This window comes from Trichosurus vulpecula, chromosome 3 (genome assembly GCF_011100635.1).
Source record: "Trichosurus vulpecula isolate mTriVul1 chromosome 3, mTriVul1.pri, whole genome shotgun sequence".
NCBI lineage: Eukaryota > Metazoa > Chordata > Mammalia > Diprotodontia > Phalangeridae > Trichosurus > Trichosurus vulpecula.
In genome coordinates, this window is record NC_050575.1 from 117,786,868 (window position 1) to 117,802,973 (window position 16,106).

At 39.3% G+C, this 16,106-nt stretch overlaps 1 protein-coding gene across 1 annotated transcript in view; it reads left to right on the forward strand.

Annotated features, from left to right (window-relative positions):
• The window catches only part of PAPPA (pappalysin 1), a 275,897-nt gene that overhangs the window by 107,619 nt on the left and 152,172 nt on the right, over window positions 1–16,106 (forward strand). The window contains exons 6-7 of the mRNA XM_036751860.1: window positions 1,188–1,309; window positions 5,021–5,522. Of these exons, the coding sequence (XP_036607755.1) occupies window positions 1,188–1,309; window positions 5,021–5,522 (624 nt within the window). The remainder of the gene's footprint in view (window positions 1–1,187; window positions 1,310–5,020; window positions 5,523–16,106) is intronic.

Here is a 16,106-nt window from a genome sequence, read left to right on the forward strand (position 1 = left end):
CAAAAGATGAGAAGGGAGAGAGGAATTGTGATCTCTCACATTGATAGGAGCACACATCCCTTTGGGGTATTGAAGGAGGTCTTTTTGCACATTTTCTGTAATGATCAATGCACAAGAGGAACCTTTTGCACTTGCTTCTGTATTTTTTCTCTCAACCTTTCAATCTTGTATCCATTGTGAAGTAGAGACTGGGTAGCTCCCTCTGCCCTACCTCCACCCCCCAATTAATAGGTGGTATGATTGAGGTTTTGGAAGATGAAGTTACTTGCACAAGGTCATACAGCTTATTAGTGTCACAGCCAGTACTAGAACTCAAATCTGATTTCATGAATTATAGTCAACTGCATAGTCTATAATCAACATTCAATGGAATTCAATTCAATTGTCACCTATTGAGCAACAACTATGTGTAACACACTGTACAAGGTTCTGGGCATACAGCAATGAAAAACAACACAATTTCTCCCCTCAAGCACAGATCCTTTCCCATTTTTAGCTCCGAATTTAATTATATTGCCTTCCCTTCTTTAATTATTTCCTATTTATTCTATATATAGCTTGTTTGTACATATTTATTTGAAAGTTGTCACTCCTATTAGATTGTGAGCTCCTTAGGGGTGGGGTGGTCTTCTGCCTTTCTTTGAATCCCCCACACTTAGAACAGTGTCTGGAACATAGTAGGCATTTCATAAATGCCTATTGACTTACTGACTGATTTAGAATCTGCTGTAGGGTGAGATTGGGTAGAGGGGAAAAGAAATAAGGTATAAAAACATAACTTGACATATTCTTCAGTAGTTTTCCTGGGACATAGACCTAGATGGGGTATTAGGGACTATCTAGTTTAACTTTTCAGGCAAAAGAAGACCAGACTTGCCTAAGGTCATATAGCTCATAAGTAGTAAAGCAGATTTGAATTCAGATCCTTTAATGAAAAATCCAGTGTTCTTGGTACTAGAGCAGTACACATACATTTTAAATCTTGGTAAATCCCTTTGCTGGGAAGTTCATTGGAAATTCTCCCCAAAGGTCTTTTCTTGAGAATGTTCTGCATGTGCCTTGTTAAAGGGAGGAGGCTAAATGGCATTGTGTGTGTTAAGTCTCCTTCCCTTTTAGCCCAGTTGGGTCAGCAGCTCATTCAACTGTTACTAAGTTGGTATGTTTTTCCTGTTTTCTTGGCTTCCTAGAGAAGTGGGATCAGCATGTGATCTCTGTCTGGAAGGGAGAGTCCTGGTTCAGTACGCCTTCAATGCCTCCTCACCCATGCCATGTGATCCATCCGGGCACTGGAGCCCCAGAGAAGCAGAAGGTAAGAGAGATGGGGTGAGACTGATGACGTAGAAAGGGAACCAAGGAGATGCCAGCTGACTCCACCATTCCCCTGTCCACCAGGAGGAGGAAAACTTAACTTTGACTCATGATAGAGAAGAGAAAGGAAACCAGGAAAAGGAGAGGAGAACTGTATGTACAATGTTTATCTCTCAAAGGAGCTTAATGTAAAAATAAGGGAAGGATGCAGAAATTCTAAGCAAATTCATTTGAAATGTAAAATAGGAAACATTCCTGGGCATATATTCAGCTCACTTTCATAAGAACATAGGTTGTGGGTGATAGGTGGAAATCATTTAGTCTAGGCTCTCTCATAATACAGGCATACCTGAGAGATATAGCCTTTGCTTGAACGCTTCCAGAGATAGGGAGCTCACTCTCCAACAATGCCTCTTATATTTTGGATAGATTTAATGGTTAGATTTTTTTTCCTTGTATTGAACTAAATTCTGCTTCTCCATACCTTCTAGCTATTGATTCTAGTTCTGCCCTCTGAACACACAGCAGAATAAGTCTAATCCTGCCTTCTACATGGCAGCTCTTGAGATATTTCATATGTTCCATAAGAGGTGGAGCTGAAAGAGAACTGAGGTCATTATCATGACTAACCCCACCCTTACTCCCAATCAGTATTAATTTGTTTAGACCAAGAATTATCGATTCTTTCATGTAATACTCTTTGGTAGTCACCTCACAATCCTAGTCATTCCCTTGAAGATGAACTCTACTGTATCATTATCCTTTCTAAAATGAACCTTATATTCCAAGATTGCCCATCTTTATACTCCATGGTATGGAATTCTAAATCTTTGGATTCTGCGTGTTGATTTAGCTCTACAAAGGAACCCAGAAGACCAAGGGTTTTCCCTCAGGATATATAAATTTAGTTCCGCCAGGCCTGGGAAGGCATTGTTCTTCTTTAGTGCATTCTATTACAGATTCTATGCTTAGTTCAGCTCTGTCCCTTTAATATTCTTGAAAAATATAAATTTTTCCGTGAACCAAACACTATTCTTTGCTTCCTGGCTCGTTTTCATGTTATTTATGTCAGAGTAGTTAAGTTTTTAGCCTTTCCCACTGAATATAGAGCTCCCCAATCAATCAGCAATTCCAGTTTCATTACTGGTAGAGTGGGAAGAGCTTAAAGGACATAGGTTTTAATATTGGTGTTACTACTAACTGTAAGATCTTGGGCAGCCCCTTACCTTTTCTGGTCCCCACTTTTCTCATCTATAAAATGAAGAAATGGAACCAGATCACCTCTAAGGACGTTTCCAGCTGTCACATTTTATGTTTTAGGGTCCTTTCTTCCAACATCACTTCTAACTCTTAGTATTCTAGATACCACATTTTAACATTCTGTGTATCCTCTGAGCTCTGACATTTTATATTCTGAAATTCCTTCCACTGCTAACATTCTATGCTCTTAGGAAATAAGTAAGCTCAGCTTTCACTTAAATCTCTGCCCTGATCATTGTTGAGTTCAATGTCTTCTTTCACCTTCCTTTCCTTTGAAAGCATCTGATGACATTGTTAATTGTTTCTCTGACTAACAAGTAAACAGAAAGAGAGCAGGAGCCAGCCAGATTACTCATCTTTACCCCCTGGGGCCCTGCCTACTGATGACCAATTTCTTAAGCCTGAAACAAAAGAAGAAAGTGCATTATGTTCACAGGGAGGGGGTGGGATTCTAGTCCATGCTCAATAGGCCAGCTAGCCTTGACGTCCTTCAGAATCTGATTAACCTTATCTCATCACTGCAGATGTCATTAGCAGTCATAAAGTTACCCAACCTTTTTGTGGTTCTATCCATTATGATGCATATTTAAAGAAATTTAGAAAAATCCAGGAGGAGAATGATGTAAAGAATTCATTGATTGAGCTATCTGACCCCACATCTTTAAAAAAAAAAAAAAGACTTTTTCACAATGTGTGATCACACAAAACTACAGCTATGGCCCCACCTACATAATAAGCAGCCTTTGTAGTAATGTAGCAACATGCTCTTCAGAAGCTGACCCTCTTCACAGATGAGAGCTCAAGAATTCTTAGGGCAAAATCGAATGCAAATGTTTCATGCAGTCATCGAATTTGAGGCTTGTAAGGGTCTCTAGAGAGGTCATCCAGAGAATGGTAGAGCAGAGAGACATGGATTTGTTTTCAGTGGATTTGGATTTGAATCCAAACTCTGATATTTATTATCTGTATCCATTCTGGCACAAGTCACTTAGTCTCATTAGGCCTCACCTTCCTCCTCTATTCCATAAGATACTTGGGCTAGAATCTTTATTTAGACCTGGAAAGTGAACTTAAGCTAAGGTGTCATTTCACAGCTAAGGGAATTAAGACTCCTAGAAGTTAAGTAACAAGCCAGAGATCACAGATAATATATAACAGAGTCAGTATTTAAACTGAGGACCTCTAACTTCAGACATATACTTTTTCCATGATTCCACTGCTTTCCTAAAGTCTCTTTCAGCTCAAAATCCCATGATTCTGTATGACACAGTTGGCATAGTGGATAGAGTGCTGGACCTGGAGTGAGGAAGACTTGAGTTAAAATCTAGCTTCAGACACTTACTAGCTTGTGACCTTGGGGCAGCCATTTAACTGCTGTCTGCCTCAATTTCTTCATTTGTTAAAAAAAAGTATGCCTGGGGGATAATAACAGCAACTACCTCCCAGGGTTGTTGTGAGGATTATATGAGATAATATTTGTAAAATTATTAATTATTAATTTATTAAATTTATTAAAAGTGCTGTGTAAATGCCACCTAATATTATTATAGGTAAGTTCATTCTCTCATTAATTCTTAGGGACTTTAAACCTTTATAAAGGCCTATACTGTATTATATGGTGCGTATACAATAAATTGAAAATGCACCCTCAAAAAACTTATAATTTGATGCAGAAGAGATCATACATGCATTAAGCAGCATAAGTATACAATTATATAATATTGGTCCAAAAGTATTGAAATGGTTTATTGAGGTTGACTAGACAGAAAAAAGGAAAAACAAAAGATATTTTTAGAGAATGACCCCATATGGGGAAGGTGAGGATGGACAAAGTAGCTTCATGTTTCTTTCAACTCCATTTTTTGTAGTACTGGCTACTCTGTCTCCCTCACATCTCCAGTTCAAGTAGAAAATGTCTTCTATGCTCACTTGGTCCTTTCTTGAGAGTTTCTCCTTTCCAGGCTTTCCTTGGCTTTTCATCCACCACTGTTGTTTTCAAAGTCTGTTGCGTTGCAAGAAGAGGAGGTAGATATCACAAAGATTTGTTAACTTTCCTCTTTTTCCTTTTTCTTGGGTAGGGAGAGGGGAGTATACTGTTCTACTCCATAAAAAGTCTTTGTACTGCTGCTGGGGCTTTGGGAAGGTTTGAAGCCACGGGGAGGGGAAGTATGGAAGATTTGGTCATTCACTTTAAGATGAGTCATATACTTTGAATGTATGGTGATTCATCCGTAATCTTTTTTTTTTTTTTGAGGGGGGTAGCAGAAGGCAGATTTTCCAATATGTAACAAAGTTCTTCTCTTTTCAATTTCCTTCCCATTCTTTCCTCCTTTCCTCACTCCAAATTGGAGAAGGCCCACCCTCTTATAGTACTATCAGAGCCTTTAAGAACTTATTTATGCATCAAGCAGAATGGTGCCAACAGTTTGTTTCTTTCCTCTCTTTTCCACAGGCCACCCAGATGTAGAACAGCCCTGCAAGTCAAGTGTCCGGACATGGAGCCCCAATTCTGCTGTTAATCATCACACAGTCCCCCCGGCCTGCCCGGAGCCCCAGGGATGCTACCTAGAACTGGAATTCCAATACCCATTGATTCCTGAGTCACTCACTATATGGGTGACACTTGTCTCCACAGACTGGGACTCTAGTGGGGCTGTTAATGATATCAAACTGCTGACTCTGAGTGGAAAGAACATCTCACTGGGACCACAGAATATTTTCTGTGATATCCCCCTGACCATCAAGATCCGGGATGTTGGTGAAGAGGTGTATGGCATCCAGATCTACACCCTGGATGAACACCTAGAAATTGATGCAGCCATGCTGACCTCCATCCCTGAGAGTCCCCTGTGTCTGGACTGTAAGCCCCTCAAGTACAAAGTTCTCCGGGACCCACCATTCCAGTCTGATGTCCCCATTGTCATCTCTAACCTCAACAGGAGATACGTAGATACGTAAGTCCATGACTCTCAGAAGGTTGGCAAAGTGGAACAGCAGGCTGGGGAAAATGGGGAAAGTGGGGAGGGTTACAGATAGCCTAGGATGAACAGAGAGGACCGTAATCATGCTAGGAAATTATTAACCCCATTTTATAGAGGGAGAAGTTAAGGCCTAGAAAGGTCAACTTGTCCAAATCACACTTAAAATGGTCCAACGAGCTTGTTGCTTATAAATCCAAGCCAGTCTATTGAACTTGCAATACTAGAGAAAGAAGTTGTAAAGGGAGAACAAACTAGAAAGGGACTGTCAGAGGAGAGAGGTATCATGAAGTAACAACAGTGTCAACTTACTGTCTGAATTTGGACAGGCCACATCCCCTCTCTGGGCCTTCATTTTTTCATCTCTAAAATGGGATTCAGTAGACTCAGTGGTCTCTAAGTTCCCTTCTAATACTAATATTCTGGGATTTCCAATGATTATTTTTGGATCATCTGTTTCAACACCTCAGGGAAATCTATCTACTTAACATCCTCTTTCAGATAGCACTTATTCCCATGGAAATTTCCCACTTTACTTCTTTAACTATTCCTCTATACAAGAAAAGGCATGTTAAAACTTCACTTTGATACCATTCCTGTAGGCTATGCAAAGGGATCACTTTATAATTAGGAACACTTCAAAATGAGATTCCTTCATGGACCCAGATTCCTACACTTTGAACCCACTCCAGAGACCATCTAGTATAGCTCTTAACAAAAGCATTAATTCCCTTTGCTGCTCCCCCAACAAATAGCCATCTAGCCTTTACCAAACACTACCAGTGACTGAAAACTCACTACCTTATGAGGCAGCCCAAGCCTTTTCTCAGGCCAATCTTGATTTTTACAAAATTCTTCTTTATATTAAGCTGAAATGAGTCTCTTAGTGGTTTCCACAACATAGATACCTCAATAGTTAAACACACTTGGATATGATGTGAGGTGAAACTGTTTTATACCAAATTTCACTTTTCTAGGAAACAGGGTTCTAGGGAATCACTTTAAGGGTACACCATCAACACAGTTTAATCATCAGCTAACAAATATTTATTAAATTCCTCTTATGTTTGAGGATCAATACTAGGTCTGGAAGATACAAAGCAGTGTCAGGTCCCTGTCTCCAAGGAGCTTATAAATTAGTTGGAATATGTGTATACATGTGTGGTTTTATAAAAAATAAATACACACATATACATACATATATACACATATATACATATACACACATATAAGTATATGTATTTGTGTGTGTGTACACATTATAAATATATGACAGATGCGTATGTAAAATGAAACAAATTATATCAAATGTATGAAACAAATAATAATATAACAATATATATAATAAATGCCATTTGAACCATGGATGACATTAAATACCATGGAAATTCATGGGAGGGATCATAGTCTTGGAAACTCTGCCATCCAGTAGTTGTTTAGAAGAACAGGGAGTATTTAACCTTAAGGAAAGATTTTAAGGGACAAAGTAATTATCTTCAAGTTTTTGAGTGACATTGCAAAAGAGATTAGACTTAGAATTATAGGATTTTTGAGCTGAAAGGTATCTAAGAAATAATCAGATCCACCATCCCCTTCCCCCTCAGGTGACTTGCCCAAAGTCACATAAAGAGTAAGTGGCAGAACCAGGATTTTAATCTAAGACTTCTCATGCCCCGTCAGTGTTCTTTCTTATATACCATGCTACCTCCTTCTTCTTCTGTTTGACTTTAGAAGGCAAAATTAGAAGTTTTTGGGAGACAAATTTTGGCTTGAAGGAAGAGGAAATAGCCTAACAATGAAAAGTGATCAGAAGTGGGATGGGTTGCCTCAGAATGAGTTTCACTTTCCTGGAGATCTCCAAGTGACAGCTGGGTGACCTCTTCATAGGGATGCTAGAAGTGTTTCTATTCATGTATGAATTGAACTAGACGATTTTTACAGCCCTTTCCAGTTTTGAGTTGGGGGGGGATTTCTCTGAGTGGGGAGGGAAGGAAGCTGTTATTTTACATCTTGTGTTTGAACAGTCATGGATAACTCAGAGAGAAGGTGAATCTTAAATTGGACAAGCAGTGAGAGGGCCTGAGTTGAATCCTGGCCCTGCCATCTAGTATCCGTTGATCTAGGTAGATAGGCTGTCTGTCTGGTAGAAAAGTTCTCTACTGGCTTTGTCCTTGAGTCTCTCTGTGACCTTGGACAAGTCACTTCTGTTTCCCTGGCCTCAGTTCCCTCATCTGTAAAATGAAAGAGTTGGATTAGGTGATATTTTCCAGATTTAAATCATATCCTTCTAAGGATGAGAAGGCTTGAGACAGGCAGCTAAGATAGAAGAGGCCCTTCCTGGCAGAAGAAGCATCATGAGCAAAGATAAAGAGGGGAGAGTGAGTACAGTGTGTTTGAGGACAGTGTGGAGACTTTGTTTGGCAGAAACCTGAAGTTTGTTTTGGGGTATATGATTTTCATGTTCTTGTTTTATGTCAATACACTAGTTACATTAAGTCCCCAGCCTTGGTTCCTTGGCCTTCTTGGAACAGTGTAAGGCCAGCCGTGAAGTCCCTTTGTGCCAGGAGTAGAAAGCACTTCGTGGAAAGGGTCATTCCAGTTCCTCTCAAAGTGATGCCAAAATGTGTGGAACATCATTGCAGTTTTAATAAGCTCTGTTTCACAGGGGCTCTGTGGAGGAATGCCCAGGGGATAGGACTCCTGTCCAAGTCAGCAAGTAAGAGAGACAGTTGGGAAAACTGGAAAGTGACCCAGTCCTTTATGAGCTTCTAGCCTATGGTCAGCAGGACCCCATACAGAGGGTATGGAAAGTGAAATCATTGTGATCGACTGGATCCCTTGGAAAGGAGTTTTTTTTTGTTGTTGTTGTTGGTTTTTTTTGTCTTAACGTCCAGCAGATGTCATAGGGCAGCCAAGACATTGAGGAGCTTATGACAACAACTCAGGAATATCAGAATGAAGCAGTGAAGCACATCTATAGGATATGGGGTCTTGCCATAGCACTGGAGGTCCTGGCAACCTGAATTCTAGTCCTGGATAACCATGAACAAGCCATTTCATCTTGCTTGGCCTTGTCCTTCTCATCTATATAATGAAGGAATGGAACTAGATGAGTTCTAGGTACCTATTATCCCTTCCTGCTCTATAGTCCATGTTCTAAGGCTACTTCTATCTCTACCATTTGGTGCTTTTTATTGTACTATTCTATGTTCTAAGGTCCCTCCCTTGGTTGCATGATCCCTTCTGGTTTTAATGGTTTTAAGTTCAATGATTTGAAACTGAAGGCCATTCCACTTCCTCCCCAAACCACCAGTGCACAGAGATGTACTTATGTGGCCCTTCAACCCCAAGGGATTTCTTTCCGTCATCTTTATCTGTGTTTGGTCATGGATAGCACATTCAAAATCTCTGAGCTCCTCTTGGCTCGTCATCTGGATTGTTCTTTGAATCTCCGAATAAATGAAACTCGGCATTCCAAAGAGATCGAGCATTCCAGCTTTTTTATCTCTTGGTAATTTGAGTTATAAACCCCAACACAAATACCTTTTGTATGTGTATGTGTGTGTATATATAAAACTGCTCTCACATTTTTTCCATATCAAATAAACTGGCGCTCACACAAGTTCTATATAAAGACATTTTGAGGAGAGAGGAAAAAAAAAAGAATGAAATACTTTTCTTTCCTCCCCAAGCCTCCCATCTCTTCTCATGATTCCCTCTGACCTTTTCCTTCATTTTTCCCCCTAATGAAAATATTTATTCCTTCAGTTATCTGTGCAAGAAATTGTTCACCAAGGTGTGACGCTGAAGGGAGAAACTCCCATGGTCACCATTTGGAAGCTTCAATGAGTTAGATTTTGATTTTTTGAGGGAGGCAGGAAGTGGAGGAAGAAATCCAGACTTTTTCCCTTGAAAGAGGGGTTCTCAGCAAGGCAGAGAAGGACACTGTCAGAGGGAGAGATGAAACATTCTCTCTTTGGAGTAGGTGGATGAGTGAATCTTCATACACAAAGATCCCAACTGAAATCTTTGATGAGGGAAGGTGAAGAGAGGGGAGAGAAGAGAATAGGCATTTATAAAGCACCTACTGTATACCAGGTACCAAAGTGCTTTTAACAAGTATTATCCCATTGGATCCTCATAGCATCGCTGTGGGCTAGGCAGGTCTATTATCATCTCCATTTTATAGTTGGAATAACTGAGACAGAGTGAGTTTAAGTGACTTGTCCAGGGTCACATAGTAGGTGTCTGAGCTTGAATTTGAACTTTGAATTTCTTGATTCTAGGTCCAGCACCCTTTCCATTACACTACTAGCTGCTTCAGAAAGGGAATGGAAAAATTCCCTTATTCTCCTCACAAGTATGTAGACAAATATAACTTTAGGAAAAGTTACCACCCAGAAGAGCCATCACCTCCAAATTCAAATAGAACAGTGAGGATCTTCTTGCTTCTTTCTCTAGGCTAATACCTTGCCTTATTTATGGACCTTATATTTACTTATATTCACATCATCTTCCCCTCTAGAATATAAGCTCCTTCAGGGCAGGGTCTTTTAATTTTATTTGCTCTGTATCCCCAACACTTAACACAATTATATATAGTATATGCTTAATAATTGCTTTTTGACTGATTGAGAAGTACTAATAGAATCTAGAACAAGGAGAGTTTAGGATCATATGGCCCTTCCATTGCCTTCAATTTTATTTTTAAACAAGATTTGTTGATGCTCCCTTTTATTTTTACTTTATATGCATTTCCAAATATATGCTTTCCTAGTCAGATAGCTTTACCTTGTAACAAAGATTTTAAAAAGAAAAAAAATTGTTTCACAAAACCAACTAATACATCGACTATGTCTGACATAGTATACATTTCATAACCATAGTCTCCGACCTCCCCAACGAAGGGAATGGAGTTCAGCTGTAATTGTTGAAAAACTAATACTCTTTTGAAATGTCCGAAGTGACAGATACCATTTTTGATTCCTCAGCCCCTGGGGATTTCAGGGTAAAATGTTCTGTATGTCCAACATTCAGTCTTTCTCCCAGAGCTAGCCATTCCCTTTAGCTTCTCTATGTCTGTGAATTTCACTACCTTCTTTCCAGTCACCTAGGCTCATAGCCTTGAGATCACCTTTTACTCTTCTCTTTCTCTCACTTCTAATATCCAATTGTTTGTCAACTTTTGTCATTTGTCTCATTTGGGTCCCTGTTAGAGTTAAGCTGAAGCTGCCTGGTTTAATCTGGGATTTTCAAAGCCTGTTCTTTCTCTTAGATTTAATGTGTCAACTTGGACAAGTAATTTAACCTTAGTTTACCTCTCTGGGCCACATTCTCCTTGAGTCCCTCCCTGTTCTAAATCTTGTTTGTGCCCCTGCAACAGGTCTTACATTTTTCCTTTTTTCTCATCACAACTACTCTTGTTCAAGCCTAGAACTCTTCTTGCTTAGACTATTGCAAATAACCTCATCACTGGTTTTCTTCCCTCAACTCTATTAAACTATTTACCCTTGAATCCATCCTGCCCACCACTCACACTGCTGCTCAATTCATGTTCTTAATGCACTCCTCTGATTAAATGAGTGTTTGAGCCTAAAAACCTCCATAACCTCTCATTGCCTACCAGATCAAGCCATCAAGCACCTTCTAAGTCCCAGACACTATATCAGACACTTAGGATATATACACACATACACATATATTTATAAATGAATGAATACATGTCTATATAATATATGCATATGTATCCATGGTGCATTGTAACACATGCATACATGTGCATACACGAATACATGTATACACATATGTATATATACACATATATGTGTGTATATCTATATCTATAATCTATATCTATCTATATTATATATACATATATATATGTATGTATATATATATACCGTGTGTGTGTATGTGTGCGTGTGTGTGTGGTGTGTGGTGTGTGTGTACTCATCATTCTGGCTGTGAAGGCCCAGCACAATCTGATGTCAGCCTGTCTTTCCAGCTTCTTCTCATCCTATTCTACATTCCGACAAAACTGAACTAATTTTCATTATCTGGTTTTTTCCTAATCTCTTCTGTTTCCTTGACATTGCTACTGCCTTACCCCATGCCTGAAACTGATTCCCTCTTCACTGCCTTTTCCATTTATTGATATCCATTCAGGCTACCTGCTTTTGAAGGTTTCCTTGACTCACTCTAGCAAAAAAAATAATTTACTATTTAAATTTCTCATGGCACTCTGCCTGGATTTCTCCTTTGTATTTTTCCTTCTGCTTTGTATGTTGGTATGGTGGTCTTGTTTTTGTTTTATGGCTATGTGTGTTCTTTTTGCTATTCTTCTTCCCATTTGATTATAACTTCCTTGATAGCAGAGTCTGTGCCAGCTATCTTTTTATCCCTGGAGCTGAGGACAAGGCCTTGTACATAGTATTTGTTAGATGAATGAACGAATGAATAAATGAATGAATGAATGATTTGCCCTTGGACTCCTCTGTAGCATTATGCAATGACTTACATAATATGTGCATCTCACTCACTCACAATCTCTTTTAATAGAGATGAAATCTAAATCTGAGAAGTACAAACCACTTGGCCAAACCTCTAGGAACAGTCAGCAGCTAAACTAGGATTAGAACTCATCTCTTCCTGACTCCAGCAGTGAACTCAGACCACCAGCCCACGCATCAGCTCCTGTGACCTACCCACATACCTCTGGAACAAATGGATGCCTCCCTGCTCTGTTACACAGCCAGTTCCTTGTGGCTCTGGCCGAAGAGTCAAGCTAGGGAGCTTTTGTTTCCCTGGTTAACTATATAACACTCTTGCACTGAGGGGAATGATTTTTGTTTGTTTGTTTTGCTTGAGGTTGGCCCACAGAAACACAGGTCCTTACGTGATCCTGGAAATTAAAGCCCTTGGCTGTATCAAAGCCAAAGAACATCCCTGTGCTCATGGGAGCTCTGTAGCCCAGAGGCCACAAAGTCAGGGAGCTGATTTTCCTTCTAGGAGCAGTTCTTCTTTCTGTGTTTCTCCCCCACATAGCCTTCTGTCCCTTCCCCACTGCCACCATGGCACATGAGCTTTCTTAAAGAAAAGACACTGGCTCTCCTCTCCTCTAAGGCAAGAAAAGAGATCATGTCTAAGACCTCATTTCCCCAGTCTAGTAATGAAGCCCTCATCATCATAGAATCCTAGAATATTGGAGTTGGAAGGGATCTCAAGGTGGAGAGGGTCACCTCACCTAGCCCTCACTGTCCTGACTGACTCTTTGGACATGTTCTGCCCTGCTAATGTCCCACTTAAACTACAGGACCCAGAATTAAACATAAAATCACACCATCACAGAGTACATTTTATGTACTCTATTCAATTACACAAATGATCAGTATTTTCAACAACTGGAGGGACCCTTGGTATAGGAACTCCCTCCATCAATCCATCTATTATTTTAGTAGAATAATTCTTAGGGAATTGCCTGAGGCTCCTAATGGCACAGTTGAGGGGAGACCTGGACTTAGAGTCAGGAAAACCTGAGTTCAAATTTGGCCTCAGACACTTACCAGCTGTATGACCCTGGGCAAGTCACTTAACATCTGTTTGCCTTAGTTTCCTCAACTGTAAAATGTGGATAATAATAACATCTATCTCTCAATGTTGTTGTGAACATCAAATGAGATATTTGTAAAAAGCACTTAGCACAATGCCTGCCATATAGTAGGCATGATATAAATGTTTATTCCCTCTTCTTTCCTTTCTCTTCCCTGGGGCACAAAGAGTTTAAGTGAATTTCCTAGTTGCTGGGTGCTATTCTTTTGTTTCCCTAACTGGTGACAACAGATTCAGAATCTCAGAATTGGAAGGTATTTCAGAGGTCATGTAGTCCAGAGGTATCAAACTCATAGACCTCAGACATCAGATGACGTATAAAACTCAGACAAAACTCCCAAGTATTGTCCGAACCAGATTAAAATGTAATTAGGAAATGCTTAACAAAAGAAATGAAAATATAACAAAACAGAGATTATGTAAATTTATGGTTTTCTAATTGGTTTTCAATATCCAGTCCTGCCAGGATCACTTTCTGTTTGAGTTTGATACCACTGATCTAGTCCAACTTGAATAGGAATCTCTTCCATGTGTCTGATAAGTAGTCGTCCAGCTCATTCCAGCAAGGAAGAACCCACCATCTTCCAATACTTCTACCTTTGAACATTTCTAAATCATAGAAATTATTCGCTTTCCATAGAGATGAACTCTTCTCTGCAGCTTTTATCCATGGTTCCTAATTCTGTCCTTTAGGAAAAAGCCAAGCAAGTCTTATCCCACAGCAGACTTTAGGAGAAATCAAATAATCATCTTGAAAACCAGATTTCATTCCTTCCAAGAAACAATGTAGTGATGAAAATAAGGCAGAAAGTCAAACTATTATTTTTTTTTAAATCCACCAAGATCATAAGGAGGATGCCTTGAGGAAATCTAAACATTTTAGAACCAGTGCAGTTTCCCGTAACATGTTGCTGATATCCGTGATTTGAGCTGGATCCATTCCTGAGTGCCTCCATGTCCCCCCCTCCCCCACATCTATCCAGTAAAATCACTACTGATTTCTGAAATGCTGCCAGATCCAAGAATGGAGGTTATACATCATAAGTGATAGCTGATATTCTTAGAGCCAGAATTAATGCCATGTTGACCAGACACAAAATATTGTTAAGTCAATTTCACTTTATTTCTAGAAGCTGGGCAACCTCATCTCTTCCTCCCCCTTGTCTGTTTCAGGCCAAGTACCTCTCATGATGAAATACGATTTTCAGGAACATTAGGGAGAGCAACAGGGATCAGTTAAACTGACAGATTTCCCAAACCACTATCTATGGCAAAAGCTATTAATATCCCTAAAGGGCGAAGGACCATCTTTTATGATATTGGAGGAAAATACTGAGTCCCTTTATCCATGTGTGCATGGGTCAGTTTGTTACTCCTTGAGATTAAAACATAGAATTCTCTCTAAAGGAAACTTAGTGATCATCAGTTCCCTCATCAAGCAAATAAGGAGCATTAGTCCTATCCATCTTTGATTATATATGACTATATTTAGTACCATTCCATCATTTGACAGATGAAGAAACTGAGGCCCAGAAAGCTGATATGACCTACTCAAAGACACACAGACAATTTGCTTAGCATCAATGACAAGAACAAAGTCCAAATGTCCTGACTCCTTGTCTTCTGTGTTTTCAGTGGCAAACACAGAATCAATCAATCTGCCTCCCAACAAAGCTCCCAAACCCTGCTCCATGGTAGATATTGCTGCAAGTTTATTATTTAGTCTAAAAGGATCTTTATATTTTCCTTTTATTTATTATCTCTTTTTAAAAATCATTTATATTTTGTTTTTATATCACCTTTATTTCTAAATATATCCTTAGATTTTTCACTTCAGAAATCATTACAAAGGACAAAATATCCTGAATATTTTTGACTCTGTTCCTCTTTACCACTAGGAGAAGGAGGGAAAGGGAAGGGAGAAGGAAGGAAGGAAGGGAGAGAGTTGAAAGGGATTGGAAGAAAGGAAAAGAAAAGTCAGGAGAGGAGAGATTAAGATGAGCTCACGTTTGGCTAAACTACAGTGTATAGGAAGAGGAATAATGTATAATAAGGGAAGGCTTTATTCATATAAATTGAGCTATTTATATCTCACCCTGTTTACCTGTAGGTTGGCAAAATGGACCTGACTTTGGTTCTCACCCTCTCTCTCTACTGCCCTCACATACTTTCTATATAGATATGTCTATTTGAATGAATTAATAAGTGGATGAAGCACAAAATAGCAAAAGAGCCATTACATATTGGATAACAGTAAATGAAAGCCATTTACAATCAGTTTTGAAAGTAGTAGGCATAGGATTGAAGGCTGCAAATTATACTAGTGCTATCATGGAATCTAGCCCTCTCCTTTTACAGGTGAGGGAAATGAGTTTCAGAGGAGTTAGGGGACTCTTCCAAGGACACACAGGTAAATAGCAGTGTCATCACAAAGCTGTTGCACAAAATCACTTTCTTTTACTCTTCACATTGGGAAAGGTCTCCATGAGACTTTGAGAATTTTACAATATGTAATGAAACAATAAACTCATTAGGCTACAAGGAGAAGTAAATACGACAGAGGATTTTTTTTCCACTGAAGAGACACTCTAGGGTTATTCACATATAAAGTATTATCATTATTATGACTACTCCATTTTTTTTTCTACTGAGTTTGTTCTTTGTAGCGGATACACCTAAAAGCACACACACTTAACTTTTTCCCTAGTACTTCCACACATAGAGAGACAAACACACTGAAGGACAAGCAGACAGACAGACAGACAGACAGACACACACACACACACACACACACACACACACACACAATCCAAGATATTCTAACCTTTGTCTTACTTGAGCCAGGACCCCAATTATAGCATTATTCATTTAATTAAAAGTACAAGACTAAGTTTAATGGAGTTGAGAAAAAGGACACCTACTACAGTATGTTGGAAATAACACTGGAGATGT